We start from the raw sequence: 19,677 nt of genomic DNA on the forward strand, positions 1-19,677 counted from the left end.
ATTTGCCGCGACACCGCGTCGCGCCCGGAATATCACGTGATAGTACCGTCGTTTCCTTTTCGCCTCATCGTGGAATCTTTGAGATTGTCAAGATCGAGATCCTTTGGTTAACTTAATAGGTTACACGTCGGACGGAGTACCAGGCCACTGCGAGAATGTCTAATGACGGACCTCTGAAGCGGGAACACAGATGGCCCCAAATTTGCTTAAAGTTGACAGGCGCCTCCTTGTGTGTTTTGACACATCCCTCAGACCATGATGTGCACAATCCCTAACATCAGTCTTCGGAGCAGGAAAATGATGTCATATAGCAGATATGGCAGAAGCTCCCCATGACAGCCCAAAACTACAAGGAGAAACACAACTCAGTTGAGCAAATCCTGAATGTTTCAAACTGAACACTCTTCACCAACGAAGTTGGCCACTTTACATCACAGGCTATGACCTTGAAAAACACGGCATCTTCGCAGCTAAGTTCATGGTTATTACAGGATGATGATGTAAATGTTTGGCTCGAACCAAGTTTTCGACTTAAAATATTCCCATGCTCGGTAATTGGTGCAATAACAAGTTTAGATCCACCAATTCTCTTCCGCTTTGAAATTCTGGTCAACAGGGGGGAAACGAAATAAAAAATAAGAACTGAACTTCAACCATGGTTGGATTATCTTAGCCACTCAGTGCAACAATGGCGTCGTTGGCGTTTTTATCCGCCAATATGGAGTCGCGATTCGATTGACATTGGAGCTACCCAACCATGACGTCAAGGGTTGCTTCCTGTTTTCCCAATGTTTCCGCTCCCCTTCTATATCTAAACACATTACCAGCTTCTGCCCCTTTTGCATTTCTGAACTGTCATTATATGCTTCTTTTGGCTGGTTTTGCCTCGCTTCCACCCACCTCGATTTGAAACTGAACTGTTGCGAAACTTTTATCAAACTTACTGCTGCTACAGCTTTGGGTCTTTTGATACCCTGTGGTGAGAGAGACCCCGACGCAACCAATGCAGTACTTTCGAGTCGCCTTTCTTGCGCTGGCGTTTCTCCATTTGTATCAGTAGCCACCCTTGAATATTCATTTCAGTCCGCCGTCTTCGGAGCTTGTTCCCATCCGAATAAATTCTACCACTCTCAACTGTTTTCTTCAGGATGAATCGCAACGAAGTCAATGTTCCTTCAGATCCGAAGGTGAAGGAGGCTGTATGTATTACTATTGCCATTCCCTTACAAGCATTTTCTCTAACACCTGGCGAAATGTAGGATATCAATCGTAAACTGCAGCTCTATGGCATTTACTCTGGTTTGTAGCAGCTTATTCTCTCAGTGCCAGGCTCCATTTTACATCGTCTCTAATGGCATTTTCGCTGGCTAGCATTCAAAATTGGAAAGGTCCCATCGGTACGTTCGTATTTCGAAAGGTCTGGGTTCAGGTTGCTAACCCATCTCTAGAATAAGCAAATCGATGTCGCCCTGAATAGCCTCTTGGCTTCAGACGCTCTCTCTTCCCCTCCTAGTAGCCTCTCGCCCGAAGGCCACATACTCATCAAAGATGTTCGCGATGTGATTGAGAACGCTAAAAAGCTTATTCTAGTTAAAAACGAGGGGAATTTGATACAGGAGTTCATCTGGGACGTGGAACATATTGGGGAGCGCTCCACAACCCCAACTCCAGGGGTTTCAACTGACAAAGATGCTATGAAAACGGATCTTAAGCTGGCTGCTGAGGGAGTGCAGACGCTCTTCACTTTGCTTGTAACCAATGGCCAGTTCCGGAAGCTTCGTACGTATATCTCACTGAATGCTTAAATCTACTTTATTTCCGTCCTAACCGGCCTATTCTAGTTCGTGATGTGACAATACTTATGCGTGACATGGCTAGCGATGCTGCACAAAGGGCTGCAGGGAAGATCAAGCCGTCAGAAGAAGAGATGTCTGGAATAGACGAGCCTGCGGAAGAGAACGTTTGGCATGATAAGCCTGACCTTTCAACAGCCAACATAAAATCACAAGTTAACTCACAGGTGGGAAAAAGGAAGGAAAAGGTGTGCTCGCACTTCTCCGCACTGGTGTCTATTCCTTCGCTCATGTATCTCTAGGCTACCAAAGATGTACAAGACACGGCAGAAGCTGCTGAGAGCGCAGCTCATCCAACTGGCCCTGAGGGTGGCGTAGATGCCACGTCTGGCGCAACTGCTGGAGCTCAGGCTGCGCTAGAAAAAGTATCTGAGGATGTCCCAGAGGAAACAAAGACCCGTTCCCGTGAGCTTACCGAGAAGGCGAAGGAGTTTCTGCAAGAGAGGATGCCGAAGGAGCGACGTGATCAAACAATTTGGCGATTAAAGAGAATGATTGTGGAAATCCAAGGCCACCCCGACTGTGAGTGGTCCACAGGATTGACGATATCCTAGAACACTGCTAAATAATTTCAACTATTTGTAGATCAGCAAGCAATTGAAACCCTTCTTTCACTCGCAGAAACTTTCGGTGGTCATGGCAAAGGCGTCTCTCAGGAGGGTGCTTCAGCCACCAGAGGTGTGTGACGAATTCCGCCCTTCAAGTGTGGCCATACTAATTGTGCGGCTCCAGAACTAGTAGACGAGAATAAAGATGCCATGAAAAAACTCCAGCTGATCCTCGAACGGTTTGCGAATAGCTCTTCAATGGACAATCTTTTCGATTATATTGAAAACTTCTATCATGCCGCTAATGAAGATCCACGGCTGAAAGACTGGTTTAGATCCGTGAATTCTTTCACCAGGTAAGCCTTGAGGCTCCAGTCGTCTAACATATAGGCTGGTTCTAATCAGCTTGGATTTTAGAAAATGCCTTCAAGAGCAAGGGTTTATTTTAGAAGATTCCGCAAATGAACAATGGAATAGCCTTTACGATGAAGGCCAATTCCTCCTACGAGCCAGGTACCGTGAAAATACAGATAACATCGTGGATGAAATCAAATTTCTTGGGGATCAATTTGATCAGGACCCCTTGAATAAAGAGTTGGGCAATTCTTTGCAAAAGCTGTTTCACAACCTCGGCTACGACGACTCTGGAAAGATGGTTTTTAAAGAACATCTGGTCAAGGATGTTACCAGCATTATCTTGCCTTCGTTGTTCGAGAAAATACGCTATGTCCCGCTGCCTCGTATCGAAGTATCAGACCCAATGGTCGATGTGGTAAGTAATTCTAAGCGGCCGAATATGAACCTCATGTTCTAATCAATGTAATGATAAGGTTGTCGAAAATCTTGTCCTTGAGGGTGACAATTTGCTACCCAATGTGGTCGAATTTAGTAGTGACAATTATTGGCGCTGGGGTCGCAAGAGAATTGCCAGCAAACATACAAACAAGGTTGGTGATGCTTTGACGTTGCGTATCTCTGTTGGTGGCGGGGTTCCTTGAACCTGCTGACAATTTCTTCTAAGGTCATGATAGCAGCAACTGGGATACAAACTGATTGGAGGGACGTTAGTTATTACATCAAGAAAAAGACTGGGTTCCCTGGTATCACTGACACCGGGGTAATGGACATATTGATGGGAGGCGAAGGATTCAATTTCAGGATTTCCGGATTGACCAGCGACTCAGGTGACAACCTATTCAAACTAGAAAATATTTCGGTCAACATCAAAAACCTGCAAATTAAGATCAAGAAGTCGAATCACAAATTGCTTTTTACGATATTTAAGCCTCTACTCTACGGTGCCGTACGTCCGGCCGTTGAAAAAGTTTTAGAGCAGCAAATCCGCGACTGCTTTATTCGCGGCGATCGGTTCGCGTATGCTGTCCATAGTGAAGCGCAGCGTGCCTGGAAGGCTGCTCGGAGCAGCCCGCAGGAAAGCCAAACTATTTACTCGTATTATGTTGATGCAGTACGCAAACAAGTTATGGCTATGAGAAAGAAAGCAGCCGAGAAGAAAGGCGCTGTGAAGGAACGGGATACCAAAGTTAACCTCACTGCCACGGAGCGCACTGCTCTTTTCCAGCATATCAAGCTGCCGGGGGGCATATCCTCCAAGGTTACAGAGTATGAGGAGCTTGCAGCCAAGGGGGACAAATGGGAATCACCCGTCTTTTCCATTGGCGACGCCGCTGAATCTACGAACCTCCCTCAGTTAGCTCCTATTGCACGCAAACCTCGTTCACGACCTAAAACTAGGGATTCAGGAATTGGTTCAGTTGATGAAACTATCAGTCGGGACGACCAGGACACGGGCAAACGCGGAATCGGGGGTACTCAACTCCCTTCCGGCCCCCATATGGTCCCCGAAGCCAATATCCGGGTCTAAAGGCGTTGGGTCGGAGGTGATCTGATAGTTTCGAACTTTCTCTTAGTCTCTGAATCCAGTGCATGTTTGTTTTTGTGTTTTTGGAAGTATGCAATGTCTCTCCTATCCACATGATACCGCATCTCTTGTTTTCTTTGTCTCTTGTTTTCTATTCCATGAAAGTTGCATGATGATTTCCTGATGAAACGAATCTCGATTGTTGCACCGCCAGACAATTAACGTATCCTGAGTTAGCAGGAATCAGGATTTTGGTGGGTATCTTGTTGAATGAATTGATGGGCATGTGCGATTGGTGCTGTTCTCGTGCAATGACTTTGTAATATGTGACCCAATAGTCTTATAATCTTCTCTTCTCTATATATAGTTAATTGAAAAGTGGTTTTTCTGTATTTTATGGGCAGTAATGTGGTTAGCTTCATAACCCCTATTCCTTGCATCTCTGCCCATCAAATGTCTCATATTATATTCCATAGTTACATATGAGCAATCTCTGCCTTCTACACCCTCTTTTCAAAGAATTCGGTGACGTATCTTAATTGAGATATTATATTATGAAGATGAATGATACTGAGGAGCTGTTATGTGGAGATTTTGTGCTAATGATAGTGAGATATCCAGGTTACTCTCTCCTACCCATATACCCATACACCCAACTATGTGCAATATCAAGATGTAGCGATATCTGGCGATGATATCATCTATGATATGAAGCCCCAGCAATAAATAACACTAATATCTAGCAATATCTATCAGTAAATATGAATTGATTCTCTTCAATTGTTTATATTCTGCTTATTTATGTTCTTCTCCAATATCACATATTAGATGCACTATATTTATGCTCTTGTAACCGGTCGTAGCAAGCATAGCATGCTTGTGGGTTAAATGATATTGTTACAATGATAGCTCCTGATCACCACTGCGACTTCGTCATGATTTTGTTGAAGTCTTGGCATACGGATATTTACTTTTTTTAGGTCATCATGAATCAAAGATCCGAAAACACTTTCGGCCTGAATTGAGTAGTAAAAGTGGCCGCTACCCATTCTTTTCGGGTGCTTTTTTATGTATAACAACCATATTTTTTTTCTCAATTGAGCAGGCAAAGAAACTCTGGTAGCCAAGCGGCTTTAACACCAGCATCAGAAGAACCCAGAACGATCTCAACAACCAACAAACGAACAAACGATAAAGGAGGCCAAACCTACAGTTATTACGGAAGCAGGCCGTAGAGGCAGAATAGCGAAAGCAAAATGCCAGACTTCAAACACCCCAATGGCAAGAACCGCACCAGCAAGCCAGCCTCCAAGACTGCAACCACCTACCTCGTCTGCTACAACACCCTCTCCCTCGTCCTTTGGGCCATCATAACAGTACGACTAATATTCTTCCTCGCCCTCCTCGTGCCCACCGGCCATGTCGCGCATATATTCGATGCTCTCTTCCCCCTCCTCCGCTTCACCCAGACGCTTGCCCTGCTGGAAATATTTCACGCGTTCGTAAAGCTCGTGCGTGCATCCCCCATCACGACGGCAATGCAGGTGGCCAGCCGTATCCTGGTGGTTTGGTTTGTTATGTTCCCCTTCTCGGTGGATATGATTGGGAAAGAGAAGGGAGTTGTGGGCGCCAGGGGTAAGGCCCCCGAGTGGAGATTGGGCGATTGGATGGTGGTTGGCTGCGCGAGCGCTTGGGGGATTACAGAGTGTATTCGATATGGATATTTTGTGGTGCAGTGTTTGGGTTCTGCAGTACCTCGATGGCTGATTTGGTTGAGGTATGTTCTTTTATCCTTCCTTCCACTCCGTCTAAATCAGCGGGCTAGTCTGCGGTTTTATTGTGACTGCGGCTGGAGTTCGTGGATGTGCTTAGATATCATCTAAATTTGCTTATTCATGATCTGACTCGGGGCTAACTCGATGGCCTCACTAGATACAATACTTTCTTCGTCCTCTATCCCATTGGTATTTCGAGTGAGTGTACATTGATTTACAAAGCCATTGCACCGGCGTGGGATATTCAGCCTGTGGTTGCATGGTTTTTCATATCGATGCTAGTCATCTACCCGCCATGTAAGTTTCAGTCGGTTTTCCGACTATTTCACCCTAAAGTTTGTACGATAGTTTGCTAACCCCCTTTTCTTCATCGTATAGGCTCCTTCATTCTCTATACCCATATGATGTCACAAAGAAGAAAGGTGATGCAACCCAGGAAGGCTGACTGAAAGTGAAACTGAATTAGATGATGTTATTGGCGTATAAATGGTTGAAATATTTTTAGTAATGCGATTTACCTGGAGCTGATCCGTGATTTACGTTCAGATATATAATTAATAGAAGCTACTTAAACCCCGTTTCTGGCATTGTTGATTTAGTGCTGCCATAAGCCTTTAAATATCCTTCATGATATCATTGATTGCCTTAACCGCAAACGCCTTACGCTCTGCTTCAGGTAATTCAGCAGCCATATCTATGGATATGTTAGTAGACAGATCCGCAGAGAAGGAAATTCGAAACGCCACATTTCCCCTTTCAATATACGGAATGTGAATCTCCTCACCCTTAATAGCCTTCATTCTCAACATTAGTCCATCAATCTTTTCAACATGGAGTTCATCCTCCTCATTGTGGCTTTTTAGATCTGGTTCGCCAGCACCAGTTTCATCAGCCCCTTTTTCAATTGCTAGTTTAAGACCAAGCATTTCACGCTCGAGCTCACTAGCTTCGTTATCGAAACCAAAATCTTCATCAGAGTCGAGAAGAAAATCAGTTGAAAGATCTCCTTGGCGATTTGAGGCCCACTCATTCGTCTGCAGGACTTCTTTTATCCGTGCCATACCTTGGAGTTCTGCGGGGATTGGGAATTTAGCAAGGTAATAAATCAGGTTAAAACTGCGGAAAACAAGAGGCTAGGAGCGAGGAGAACTGCACACCCAAAATGCAACGCAGGTAGACCATGAGAGAAAGATACCGACCTCCAAAGACATTCCTCTTATCCTCCTTTAATTCCGCCTTGGGGTCCCACGCCACAACCTCCAGTTCGAAATGTCCCATCTCAGTTAATTCGTCCTCCCACCAGCTAGTACTAAACTCCACGGCGTGTCCCAGATCAAGACCATCACCGCTGTCCGCCGGCTCTTCCAACTCACTTCCCTTCCGCTTCATATTCCCCTCCGATCTCTTGCTCCCTTCATCCGTCCCCACCAATACAACCAATCCCGGAACTTCTCCAATCCCGCCACGCTCCTCTTCAATTCGATTCCTAACCTCCGCAACTGCACTTAAAAGCTCCTTTATCCCTTGCGCAATCCTCTTTCTATGTTCTCTATCCCGTGTAATTTCTGGGGTTTCACTGGGAATTAACTCATACGATGCCACGGCCGGTCTCTCTATGCAGACGACAACGGCACCAATGACGTCTCGCACCTCCCGAGCTTCATCGGAAAGGAATTCAGATCTCCAGGCCGTGAGGCTGTGGGGTTGTGGTAACTTCGAATCCGCGTCTCTAGAGCTAGATGCGTCTGGGTGGGATTGCGGTAACGAGTATGGCGACGTCCTGTTATTATAAGGGAACGGAAGTTCATCGACCCATATAGGTATATCTGCCGTGTAGTATTTCGTCTCTATTCGTAGTGGAGAATGTGTAGTGTATCCAGCAAATGTGGATGTTAGGTCCTTGCTGTCGGTGCTGTCCGCCGTGACAGGGTCTAATTAAAGCCACAGGTGAGCAAGAACGTTAAATACTTGACGCTAAGAGCACGTAGAGAGAAGGATACATATCACATTTTCATAACTCACCTTGTTTTTCTCCTGATTGAGTGGTGTTTGTAGCTTGCGGCGCATTGGTGACCGGAACTCCAGTTAGGCTATGCAAAAAAGGAGGGACGATGGTGTGAGATTGCGACGCGGGGGTTAAGATTAGGAGACGACGTGGGTTTGAGATCCGTGGAGCGGGTTTTGCACTGTTCAGGGATTCGTCTTTCTGTGGTCGTGGAGGCTGCATGGCGAGGATGGGCTTGAAGGGATACTAATATGGGGGAGTGAAACTTTGACGAAGAGAGTTAGGATTTGCGGGGAGCAGCGGGGCAGGAGTGAGATGGTAGTATTACATGTCCCTAGGGGCATATGGGATTCTACCCTCAGGATATAATAACGGATGTTGAAATAGGTCAGATTGACTTATTCTGTATATAGAAGAGTGGATTCCTCTACTCAGCGGGGCTGAAGTCCTACCACCGAAAGAAAAGCAATGTTTCTCATAGGATTGAATTTGGGAAATCAAACCTAACATTTACTTCCTTCCACTCTGGGCGGGAATTTCAAAGCGTAGCCAAATTCAAGTCCTTTACATTTACTAAGATATGGAATCACAAATAGATACCTTTTTTGTTCTAGCTAGAGCTTGTTTGAACATAAATATGTCCACCCGCATTTAACGCCGTGAACGAATGAACAAGCCCACCACCACGTAGCAAAATGCATCTATACTGCCTCCAATTTGCTAGGCTCATATATCCTTCTTGTACATATTTTTGAATCAAGCCATATGAACAATATAGCAGGAAGGACTTCAGAGTCATGGCGTGCATGGTCCAGCGGAAGCGGTCGGCCTTGAAAAAAGGCTGCATTCATGCAAGTTTTCATATATCCGTAAAAATAGAATTCGAAGAGAAAACACCAATGATTAATGTGAGAAAAACAACGGCAATTTAACCCCTCCGTTGACCCCGAGCCCTATTCACAGTTGCTCTGCCTCTGGCTAGCCCAACACCTCTACCGCGTTGACCTCTTGACCGGAACATGGGCGCATTTCTAGACGGAACGTATATTAGTGACTACTCTATGGGTTTTACTAAATCACAGAGGAAATTGCTAACGGGTGAAGAGCAGAAAGAAGGGGAGTCCATCAAAACAGCCAAAACATCGCGTTTTCCGAACAGCAAAAATTATCTTGATGTCATACCTCAGCATATCTGGTACAATGAAGAATCTCACATGGCTTCCCCGAATATAGACCTGGTCAAGATGCGAAACACGGCCATCGCGAGCCGTGACAGTAATGTCTTTAAGCTGGACGTTCATGTTGTCTTCGGCTATTTACGTGGAACTCAACTTTCAAGTTAGCAAAAAATAAAACCGTATGCAATGGCTGTGACAGCCGTCACAGCCTCCCGTTCAGAGAACCTCGAAGATTCTCGCCATAAAAACAGTCAACAAATATAAATATTCCACGCACCTTCAAGTAGCTTTCCTCGGTAGACTTGCCCGGACAAAATTTCTAGCGTAACGACGTGGCCCTACGGGATAAAAGAAACGGTTAGCATGTGGTTCCTTCAAATAAAGAGTGCTGGGCGCGACAAAATAACAGATATCATATGCCCTTATCAATAGAAAAGTGTCACACGCGCAACAAACACGAGTAGATGGGAGAGAGACTTACTTGCGCCTCGTTGAGGAGCTTGATGGGAATACCAATGGTACTCGTTAATTTGCCCATCTCGAAGCTGAAGGTGCGTCGAGGCAGGAGGAGAAATCCGTAATTGAATAAACAATTAAATAGTCTGAGAGATATCGTCAAATATGTCCAGACAATATCGGATGGGTGGGCTGCAGTGTCATGGCATCATCGTGGATTTCTTGTCAGAAGTTGGTTCAATAACAGTCACCGCTTTCGGCAATTTAACCTCTGTTCGCAAATTAAGCTTTGGAGCCGCCTTCGTTGCCCAAATTCCAGCTTCATTCTTCTCATCCTCAGCATCGACGACAGCAATAAACAGACCTTTGTTCTGATTCTGGGCAACCGCCAGCCCGATACATTTTTAATCAATGGCTTGATTCATTTTCCTATTTTCATTTTCAATTAGGTCTCATGGTTACCAACATCTGTTATCTAGCAACCATCTCTAAGCTCAACCCCTCGCGGATGCTTGAGCTAACATCATCCGTCCTCTCCTGTATACACCAGATAAATAGAGGTCACCATGCCACGTCCACTCAATCCGAATATCCCAGCCTTCAATCTTGCCATATCCACTCTATTCCGTAATCCATCACTCCTTGTCCCCAATTATACAATTCCGACATTCCTTCAACTGCCAGGAGACAACTTGGGTGCCCACCTTATTCCCTCCTCGTACTTCTCCACACCAAGCAGCCATGCCAATCAACATAAATTTCCACCCAAAATTCGTGCCCTAGTAATCGACAAAGACAACACACTCACCCCACCAGAGTCCCGCATAATCCCCCCTGCCTATATGCAAAAGCTCAAGGACCTCCGTACCGACACTTCCTCTCCCTTCAACATGAATAATAATCCACATGGCATTCTAATCGTTTCAAACACGGCGGGGAGTGATCCAAACATTGCACTTTACGAGGAAGAAGCAAAACATATCGAGTCGGTCTTGTCCCATTTGAAAATTCCAGTTTTTAGATCTGGCATCCCCCCGAAAGTGGTTGGCTCCAGCGAAGCTTCAGAGTCTCCGCCAACGCGCCATTCGCTCAAGAAACCGTTTTCTTACCCTTCTATCCTCGCCCACCTTCGTGCTCAGAATGCTATAGCTTCACCAGATGAAGTTGCGATAGTGGGTGATCGCCTCGGCACGGACGTGATTATGGCTGGACTCATGGGTTCGTGGAGCATTTGGACACAAATGGGGGTGACTGTTGGTGTAGAGGGGAAGGATGAAGGGAGAGAAGGTATGGATTTCAGAGGCAGGTTGGCCAAACTAGAAGTGAGGTTAGAGCGGTACCTAAGGCGAAGAGGAGTTGCACCAGCGGTGCCAAAAGGGTGGGAAAGTTGAATGTAATCGGTTCTGGAGGGATGGATAAGTGTGGATAAGTCGATTTTAGGATGCGTGGCTCTTTTTGGGTTATTCGAGTCTAGGACAGGCGGCCGTGGAATTGCCCATACGTATTGACGCAAGCTGAAGGCCGCCGCGCTCTTGTCTATGCTTTCTTTTTGATATATTTCCGTTCATCTCCGCACAAGACCGCGAATTCGAAACGCCATGAAAGATTGGGAAGGCCGTCTTGAGATATATTTGGGGAATATATATTCAAATAATACGTGGTATTAATTGAGATGCAACGTGCATATTATCTACACTGTTAAAGGTGAGTCAGGTCTATGCAGCCGATATAGCGGAAAATAGAGCTAAACTGATATGCCAGTATAATCAGACGCGAACGGTTGCTGTTCCAAATATGTTTCCAGCTGCCCTCCTCTGCACATTGCCACTACTGTCAAGAGAAACCCATTCGCTAATTCTCTTTATATGAGCCACGGACATCACAATCCAGAATTTTGCTAACTGTGATAATGCATTGATATAAGCCAGGGTCTGTTTCTCTTTTCATCAGCCATTGTGTCAAAAAAAAGATCTCGATCAGTAGAGTCGATCTTCGGCTTCTGACTCTTGATAGCGGAATACTTTTGACAGCTTCAATTAATCATTTTCCAGCGCGGTATAAAAATAACAAAGACGGTTAAATGTTCGTCCATGTACTTTTGAACGAAAAATTTCATATTCGCTACAAGGCTCCTTGTGCACAGGCTCTAGCACGGATTTCGTCTTCGAGCTCCCATATCTTGTATACATGGATTAACTCCTGAACTAGGCATGATTGAGGACTTGTAACTGGAAACGCTGTGGTCCATTTTCTGTACTTTGTAACAGTGGGAGCATAAGCCCCAATCACAGCATGAAGAAGGTCATTTCGGCGATTACAACGAGTCAAAAGTGAGACCTGCTTCCACTACACTTATATTCTTATCCTGTGGTCAATGTGACTTCACTGGAGAGATCAAGGACACCTCGGATACATATGTAGGAGATAATACACTCCAGCCGTATTCTCTTATTGTATTAACGGATTGACTGTATGTATATCTGGGAGTGCCCGGGATCTTTGCTGCATAGGATGCTCACCAACAGCGGAGAAAATACGGCTTCAGTCGTGGAAGCAAATGCAGCCGCGAAAAATCAGGTAGCACTCAACATTTGTTGTTGCCGCCGAACTGTCACTTTAGCGTTGCACTAGAAACTTGACGTGGATTCCCTGCCATCCTTCTTGAACGGTGGATGTTCCATCGGAGGGCAAGCCAGGGTAATCCCATACGATTACCGCTGTCACTAACTTCCCACTCTCTTCCCCATCATCCATCAACCCATGAACCAGAACCTAGGAACCCGTCGCTGGACTCCATTTTATTCAAAAACAAGCCCAGCAGAGCACGCTTTTATCCAAATTGCAGGTTCTCTCCACACCAAGTTGGAGAGGTGCTCCGCTGGCCCCAATGACGGTCCCCGTCACATCGAAGGATATGGAGCGAGCCCCTTTTAAGAGATAGCAAGACCGCAGGGATATTATGTTTACTTCGTTAGGCTGATACTCCAAAGCTTCCATCTGTGTCACATAATCTGCAGCCAAGCAATCAGTCACATACTCTCGAAAACATTTTTCGGGTATCCCCCCATCCCCTCCATAATTCGTGTCATATGATGCCGCTGCTCCTCCACGGACGAGGGGTTAGAAATGATTTACCAAACATGTTCCTACCCGCTTTCCACTAGTCCTACAACCAGATATACGGGGTAGCACGGGGGGCCTGACCTTGTTATCCGATCTCCAGGAGGAGAAAACAAAGTAACAAACAACAGAGATAATCAAGATTTAACTTGTGACACTGGTGTTGTTTGAAACATGTTCCAAACAGATAAAAAACTGGATAAATAACTATTTTTAGCAGCAGCCCCTCCCGCGCCTGTTGATGGTGCCTGGTTTCGTTTCATCAGGCGAAGCGCATGATTGTCAAGACTTTATCAACTTCATACGGCTATGAACGAGGACCTTCTTTTTTTTTAAGCCAAGTAGTTGGAAAACATTTGAGAGATCAAAAGATGGCAAAAAGTGTTATTTAGTTAGTCGAGCTGATGAGCTTCAATATTACAACGAAGCAGAAAATTTTTTTCCCAAACCAGTTGATACCAAGATTCCACTTTGCCAAAGCTAGCTAGCCTATTTAGCATCCATGGATGCGATGTGACTTGACACGGACATGGTCTCGGCCAAAGGATCTGGATTTACCACCAGGTCCCGTATCTGCACTGGGGGGGATAGCAAAGGTAGAAGAACCCCCTAACCCGAACAAGACAAATGGAAAATAAAGCACCTCAGTTGGCGGGTGATGAACCTTCCTTTTTGTTTTTTCCCGGGTTGAGTCATGCATGGGGACATTGTAACGGCCAGGCGTTTTATGTGGATTTCTCTAACCCGAGTCATGAAGTGCAGAACTACCTGGGTCCGAAGAGAACGTTTAGGCATTAAACTTGCGCATCCGTTTTTGACATTCTTAGGAATCCCTTGATCTGATGACAGGCGGAATTGTTTGTTAGTATGGAACTTTAAGTCATGATCTCCCTTGTGTATTACAGCATTCTCACTTGCCGCTTACCCACTTCGATGTCCTGTACTATTATGTAGTAGAAAAGCATTAAAAGCACAAGAGTACTCAAGAGTATTGGCCAGTTTGACGAGGGTGGGATTTGGAACCTCTCTGGAGTAAATGGCCCCTTTTTTCCCGCGCTGAAACCATTCCTGATATAGTTTGGATTCCTTGAAAGTGGTGGATATCGAAACTAAGCCCTGCAGGATCGCATTGTCAATCCTACCCTATGTGCGATTAGTGGCTTTAGTGGCTTAAGGGAACGTTAGGGAAACGTTAGGTGGCTTTGGATGACAGATTCGGCGCTCGGCACCAAGATGAACAAGTTCTCATCGTCGTGTACGGAGGATGCGTGAAGTCGTTTGGCCCAACAACATTTGTTGGACCTTGCTTGCGAGCACCAAGGGTCAACGATAAGTGTGCCTGATGTGAGCCATAAATCCATGGGACCTGACGATTTGGCAACCAAGGCACCGGCGATGGCGCCCCCTTTTGAACCCACTTTTTGGTGGCGTCGACGAGGTCCGAGCTAGCTGGGGACCTCGCTTTGCTCCTACTTCCTTGAGGATGTGGAAGGAAGAATTTTTCGAGGCTTTCCTCCGTTCACTTGATTCCTAGCGCTCTCTCCAACAGAATCGGCCTTTCTGCCTTCTTTCGGGTGGTTGCGACGGGGGGATCAGTTATGTGACGTCGGTGGATGAATCGGCGGCGAACTTTCCTTTTTCCTGCCGCTGCCTGAATTGCCGGATCGACGGAAAATTCTGGAAGAATTGACTTTCCGTCCTCCGAGAGCCAATGGTGATACTGATCTCACCTTTCTCCTTCTTTCTTCCTTTCACCTCCGTATATTATTTGACAATGACTCATTGTATGTGCTAGTGGAATTAACTTGATTTTAAAAAAATAAAATAAAAAAAAAGGCTCAAACATGGTCACAGATGGCGAACGCATGCGCAGAAGCTAAGATAGAGCCAGCTTGCCAACCTGTGACACCAAGTTTCAAGACTCGAGTCAGATACGTTTCATTCAATAAGGGGCCGGCAAGGAGAGGAAAGAACTTGGTTCCAACGGATCAAAACCAAACATGATACAGAAAAGCTGTTGAAGTCATGGAAGAACTCCGTCAACTAGTTAGTTTAATGTGTTGCAAATCTTGAACTTTCAATAGCGGTTGCCAAAACACACATCTCCACATATATCAAACGTGCTGTCGCAGATGAATGACGCATGTAGGCGTCAATCGCTCCATGAGCCCCCTCCTGTTTCCAGCCTATGCAATTGTGTTTTGCATTTTGCATTTTGCGTTTTGGCTGAGTTCAGTTGGAGGGAATTTTTTTTATAGTCATTCAAAGAATGTGCAGGGGAGCGATTAGACCGAGGGCTGTGGAAGCGCACGCTGTGGAGTACTCGATTCCTTATTTAGGTTTTGGATGCAGGAACCTGCAACACCGCCTTACTGTGCAATGCAATGCCATGCCATGCCACGCCATGCCATACTATATGACGTTTCAATTGGTAGCTCGAATCCTGCCTTCTCCATGGTTGATCTTCATCCAACCGTAAAGTCTTTGCTCTACAACAAATAATCGACTAAAAACCATCCTACGTAGCTCGATATATGAGCTGACTGACATCAATGCGTCATACATACCTACAGCCGAAACAAACAATCCTCCAGGTCTCGGAACGAACGGAACAGAAAGAAAGAAAGAAAACACGTTGCTTTCAAGCACGAATTCTGGTCAAAGAGAACCATGCTTTCCTGCAATGCCTCGGTCGGGGATTTAAGCAAGGAGATATAGCAGGCGTTGTACAGCGTTCGCAGACGGAGAAGTGCAGCGCAGCGCAGCACAGGACAGGACAGGACAGGACAGGACAGGACTGTGGGCCTCGTGGGACCTGCAGCAGGCATTGGAAGTACCGCTGGCGACGGGTACATACAGCTAGCTAGCTATGGGTTTACATAGGCGCTAAATATAGCGCAATTTTCATGGACTGTGCAATATCGGACCCGAGGTTGATCCTGGATTAAAAATGTAGAAAGTGAAAAAAAGAGGAAGCAGAAGAAGCGTTCAGCGAGTGGGCATGAACTATAAAACATCAATAGTTTATAAAAACCGGGTTCTGTTGAAACTCCATGAAACTCGGTTAACCACGAAGCGATGATGTCTTGTACGTGCTACGTATGTTACTGTACGTCCAGTCATTGCATGTACCTTCATGTGAGTGTCGAAGCTGGCGCACGTTTTTTTATTCCTCCTGTTTTCTTTCTCGAATCCAGGTACAGAAGCAAGAGCAAAAAACGCTCCCTTTGTTCTTTCATGGGACCTGCATGGCTGCATTACTACATGTTGCATACCACATACCGCATACCGAATGCCGAACACAACACCTTCCCTGCTGCAGCCTGCACCAAGCCGGAAGAATATTCCGCGCGTGGAAGATATGGATATGGATCAAGTTACTTTCGATATAGGTAGGGTCAAGGACACCGGGAGCAAGTGGGGCCAGCTGGGGCTGATGGGGCTGATGGGGGAAACAAGTACTGAAGGTTGAAATAGACAACTTTGGCTTTGCGTTTGTTACATCTGTTGAATCCTCCCCATCTAGGGGTTGCATATGTAACAGTAGGGGGATAATGGTTGGTTGGCTGGTTGGCTGGCAATAGTTAATGTGAACTCCTGAGGTCTGGATGGCAACTCTTCAAAAATCCCATATTCCATACTTTATTATTTCGTTTCCCCCCATCTTTGGACTTCTAGTGAGATAGATAACTTAAACTTCTGCAGATCCGAACTGATCGACACGTTTGATGGCAAGGGGTCGGTGGGTTTCGTTGAGCTTAAACGGACCACAGGCAGGCAGCTCTGGCCTCAGCGCCAAAAGAAATGAGAAGGGAAGGGAGAAAGCAGCGTTGATTTGAATCTGTGCTCAATTGTATGTACTCAATAAAGGAGAGAACAAGAGTAGCTGGGGGAAGGTTCATACATAGCTTCACAATGAGCTGGACAAATGAAGGATTTGGCTTAGTTAATAACTAAGCGAATGAAGTCTGCTAAATAAGACCTTGTTGTGCAGAAGTGCAGATATCCCAGGTTCCATTTAATGGATAAACCCTTGAATACCAGTAGCGTCCTGTAGGGCATAAATTGTTGGGTAAGGGGACACTACTGTCAAAAGAAAGAAAAGAAAGGAAGTAAATCCGTAGAACAATGAATCATCCGCGGCCTTCGCCTGTGTATCTGCCTGTGTATCCGTTTGGGCTGCACATAGCAAAAGAAACTTTCCTTCCTCTCCAAGGGGGTGTACGGATTAACACTGTTTGGTTGACCCATACGCCTCGCCTCCTATTGTCAGGGGGAGGTAGCATTTTTTTTTCATGTGCAGCATAGCATAGCATAGCTAGCGATTCCGTAGGACAGGAAAAGCCTCTCCGGGACCCTGGGATGACACCGCTGACTTAGACAGACTATTGAGGAGCTATTGGTGGAATTTCTCCGAGCCAAAGCGCTGCTTGGGGAGGCTGGCATTCTCAAGGCAGTATACATCCACTTTTCTTATTATGTACTATGAACTATATATATTGGACCGCTGCACGGTATGGATACGCCATATTTTATCTTGTGAACTTGATTTCATGAGTCTTTGATGATTATGGTAAGTATTCCGGCACCAAACTTGGTGGCGATAAGTTTACATAGACATAAATAGACAACCCTGGCGACTACCCATCTCAACCCCTGTAATAACAACGAGATATAAACAATTGATTGATGCGGCTTATCCAATCCATAACTATATGCGCATCAACTACTGGCAGGGGAACCCAGAAAGAAACCAAACCAGATATCCCTGGCATGAGGATTACGCAATATGCAGTAGAGCAGAAGTGCAGCACCATGGAAAAAAAAGGTTCACGGTGTAAAAGCTATCTACTAGCGACTGTCTGATCCAAGCCTGTATGTACAGTACAACACATGTTCCTCCCAACCCCCTACCTATTATTTTCTCCCTGGACTTATCAGATTGCCAGACCGACCTGCAGAATGCATTAATCTTTTTTTTTCTTTTCGGGTTGCTGCGTTTTTGTGTATGTGTTAGTTATTATCGAGCAATGGATCCCTCCCTGCTTGATGGTATAAATATACAATAATGCGATTTAGACTAGGTTAGTAGCAAGGAACAATTTTTGTAACGAATAAGAAACGGATATGAGATAGAATAATACTTGCTACTTGATTGTGTGAGGTTTTATTTTCTTTATTTTCTTCTTATTTATATCAATTGATATATTTATTTATTTTTTTTTTTTTCATATTCAGATCATGACTGACAGCTGCCGGGTCAAAACTAGTTCATGTCGGGAATTATGTGAACTGACAACTGACCGCCCACTACAGGAAAAAGAAAAAGAGGATCTAGAATTATTGAATCTGGCCCTCATGACGTTTTCTCTTTTTTCTTCTTTCTTTCTTCACTTTTTTGTTCTGACTAGGATGATGGTAGCCGAGGTACAGTACATGGCACAGCGCACCCCATGGTACAGTACATTATGGAGGGTGAATCGGGCTTCGCCCCCAAACGGCGCCACGAGGGACGACATACATATACAGGCGCAGTTTATACATAAGTCATGGGTGGTTATAAATATATTAATATATCTAGCAGAAACACATATATATATGTTAGCATGTTCTTAAGGAGTGTAGTATTGAAAAGGGACCATACCAGACCTCAGCTGACAACATACTAGTCTCTCTCTTCTGCCAAGCCAGCCGGCACTTGTGCCTGCTCCTGCTCACCTGCTGCACCTGTTTGCCCAACTTGCACCTGAGTCCGGGGATTGATTGGCCGCAACTCCAGGCAAGACAACCACGATCCGGCTAGCTGCTTACGGCCAGACACGCTTCTTACCAGGTTTCAAGGGTGTGGGGGGTGCCCCAAGGTTCCAGTCAGCAGCAGCCGGGCAGCGTGGGCCTTGCGCGGACTCGGCTGCGTTGAGACTAGCAGCCCGGGCCTGCCAGAGTGTGGTTCCTGGTTCCCGTGCCTGGAGTCGTCTCAGCCAGTCCAAGGACCTGCCAGTCTTGGTCGTTGGTGTCTGGCAGCTGTTTGGCAGCTGTTTGGTTGCTGTTTGGCTGCCCTGCGCCAGTGCCGTTGTTGTGTAGTGGAGTGTGGTGTGGTGTGGTGTGGTGTGGTGTGGTTTGGGCGTGTGGTGCTCACCTCAACTCTCTTTCTCCCACTCCTCTCCTCTCTTCCTTCTCCTCCCCTCCATCCTCCTCTCCCCCAAACATATACTGGTCGTCTTTTTCTTTCATTTATTTCCTTTTTACCCCTATCGTCTGTCTGCTTACCCCCTCCAAACCCCTGGATTACAGTCCGTTCACTCCTTCACGGCTTTCCAACCACGCTCCTTCAGCTTTGATTCCTTCTTTATTCTGCTTCTAGTCTTCTTCTGTCCGCCCTTTAGCCGACTACTTTCGTTCACCACTAAGGATCTATCTCGTATATTGCACACACATATATATAGATATCGATATCGATATATCCATATATATCAAGATATACAAAACAGAGACTCTCCCTAGCCCATGCGGCTGCTTTCCTTCGAACCCCTTGCCACTGCCACGCTGCCTTGGTCCAGCTTTTTCGACTTTATTGACTTCTTCGACTTCTTCCCTTCGATTTAACTACACTCATCGACGAGGTCCGGGACATAATCAACCGTGAGGGAGGCGATCCATCCATCTCTTATCACCTGGTGGTTCGGCTGGTTGCGCCTGGATCGAGAGAAATCTTCGTCCCAGAACTCCATCATAACATCATATCCCTTCGCTTCTATCCTCGTGTTCTTTCTTTCTTTCTTTTTTTTAGAAGCGCGAGTAATCCCATCCATTCGTTTTATCCATTATTTATTCATACACTCATTTGAAACGGGCGAAGAAAA

The 19,677-nt window shown here is 45.7% G+C and overlaps 8 protein-coding genes across 8 annotated transcripts; 6 read left to right on the forward strand and 2 right to left on the reverse strand.

Annotated features, from left to right (window-relative positions):
* Positions 1 to 1,148: 1,148 nt before the first annotated feature.
* On the forward strand, positions 1,149 to 4,688 carry HCBG_07797 (uncharacterized protein; the record flags this gene model as incomplete). The annotated part of the gene is made up of 11 exons (XM_045434846.1): positions 1,149 to 1,199; positions 1,260 to 1,299; positions 1,372 to 1,397; positions 1,449 to 1,779; positions 1,842 to 2,041; positions 2,096 to 2,375; positions 2,439 to 2,531; positions 2,586 to 2,757; positions 2,807 to 3,173; positions 3,232 to 3,348; positions 3,423 to 4,688. 11 exons carry the CDS (start codon positions 1,149 to 1,151, stop codon positions 4,284 to 4,286), a joined length of 2,541 nt encoding a protein of 846 aa, XP_045284152.1.
* An 851-nt stretch (positions 4,689 to 5,539) lies between these two features.
* Positions 5,540 to 6,507, forward strand: HCBG_07798 (enoyl-CoA hydratase PHS1; the record flags this gene model as incomplete). Its single annotated transcript, XM_045434847.1, has 3 exons — positions 5,540 to 6,060; positions 6,216 to 6,355; positions 6,437 to 6,507. 3 exons carry the CDS (start codon positions 5,540 to 5,542, stop codon positions 6,505 to 6,507), a joined length of 732 nt encoding a protein of 243 aa, XP_045284153.1.
* Positions 6,508 to 6,672: 165 nt separating this feature from the next.
* On the reverse strand, positions 6,673 to 8,285 carry HCBG_07799 (uncharacterized protein; the record flags this gene model as incomplete). Its single annotated transcript, XM_045434848.1, has 4 exons — positions 6,673 to 6,752; positions 6,843 to 7,130; positions 7,258 to 7,989; positions 8,081 to 8,285. 4 exons carry the CDS (start codon positions 8,283 to 8,285, stop codon positions 6,673 to 6,675), a joined length of 1,305 nt encoding a protein of 434 aa, XP_045284154.1.
* Positions 8,286 to 8,695: 410 nt separating this feature from the next.
* Positions 8,696 to 9,808, reverse strand: HCBG_07800 (small nuclear ribonucleoprotein Sm D3; the record flags this gene model as incomplete). The annotated part of the gene is made up of 4 exons (XM_045434849.1): positions 8,696 to 9,094; positions 9,246 to 9,375; positions 9,519 to 9,579; positions 9,723 to 9,808. 4 exons carry the CDS (start codon positions 9,777 to 9,779, stop codon positions 8,992 to 8,994), a joined length of 351 nt encoding a protein of 116 aa, XP_045284155.1.
* A 235-nt stretch (positions 9,809 to 10,043) lies between these two features.
* On the forward strand, positions 10,044 to 11,088 carry HCBG_07801 (phosphatidylglycerophosphatase; the record flags this gene model as incomplete). Its single annotated transcript, XM_045434850.1, has 1 exon — positions 10,044 to 11,088. One exon carries the CDS (start codon positions 10,264 to 10,266, stop codon positions 11,086 to 11,088), a length of 825 nt encoding a protein of 274 aa, XP_045284156.1.
* A 4,108-nt stretch (positions 11,089 to 15,196) lies between these two features.
* Positions 15,197 to 15,684, forward strand: HCBG_07802 (uncharacterized protein; the record flags this gene model as incomplete). Its single annotated transcript, XM_045434851.1, has 2 exons — positions 15,197 to 15,292; positions 15,391 to 15,684. The coding sequence occupies 2 exons, from the start codon at positions 15,197 to 15,199 to the stop codon at positions 15,682 to 15,684; spliced, it is 390 nt and encodes a 129-aa protein (XP_045284157.1).
* A 214-nt stretch (positions 15,685 to 15,898) lies between these two features.
* On the forward strand, positions 15,899 to 16,289 carry HCBG_07803 (uncharacterized protein; the record flags this gene model as incomplete). Its single annotated transcript, XM_045434852.1, has 2 exons — positions 15,899 to 15,926; positions 16,015 to 16,289. The coding sequence occupies 2 exons, from the start codon at positions 15,899 to 15,901 to the stop codon at positions 16,287 to 16,289; spliced, it is 303 nt and encodes a 100-aa protein (XP_045284158.1).
* A 1,558-nt stretch (positions 16,290 to 17,847) lies between these two features.
* Positions 17,848 to 18,898, forward strand: HCBG_07804 (uncharacterized protein; the record flags this gene model as incomplete). The annotated part of the gene is made up of 4 exons (XM_045434853.1): positions 17,848 to 17,869; positions 18,240 to 18,278; positions 18,487 to 18,546; positions 18,597 to 18,898. The coding sequence occupies 4 exons, from the start codon at positions 17,848 to 17,850 to the stop codon at positions 18,896 to 18,898; spliced, it is 423 nt and encodes a 140-aa protein (XP_045284159.1).
* Positions 18,899 to 19,677: the final 779 nt, after the last annotated feature.

Source organism: Histoplasma capsulatum (genome assembly GCF_000150115.1).
Source record: "Histoplasma capsulatum G186AR genomic scaffold supercont2.14, whole genome shotgun sequence".
NCBI classification, from domain to species: domain Eukaryota; kingdom Fungi; phylum Ascomycota; class Eurotiomycetes; order Onygenales; family Ajellomycetaceae; genus Histoplasma; species Histoplasma capsulatum.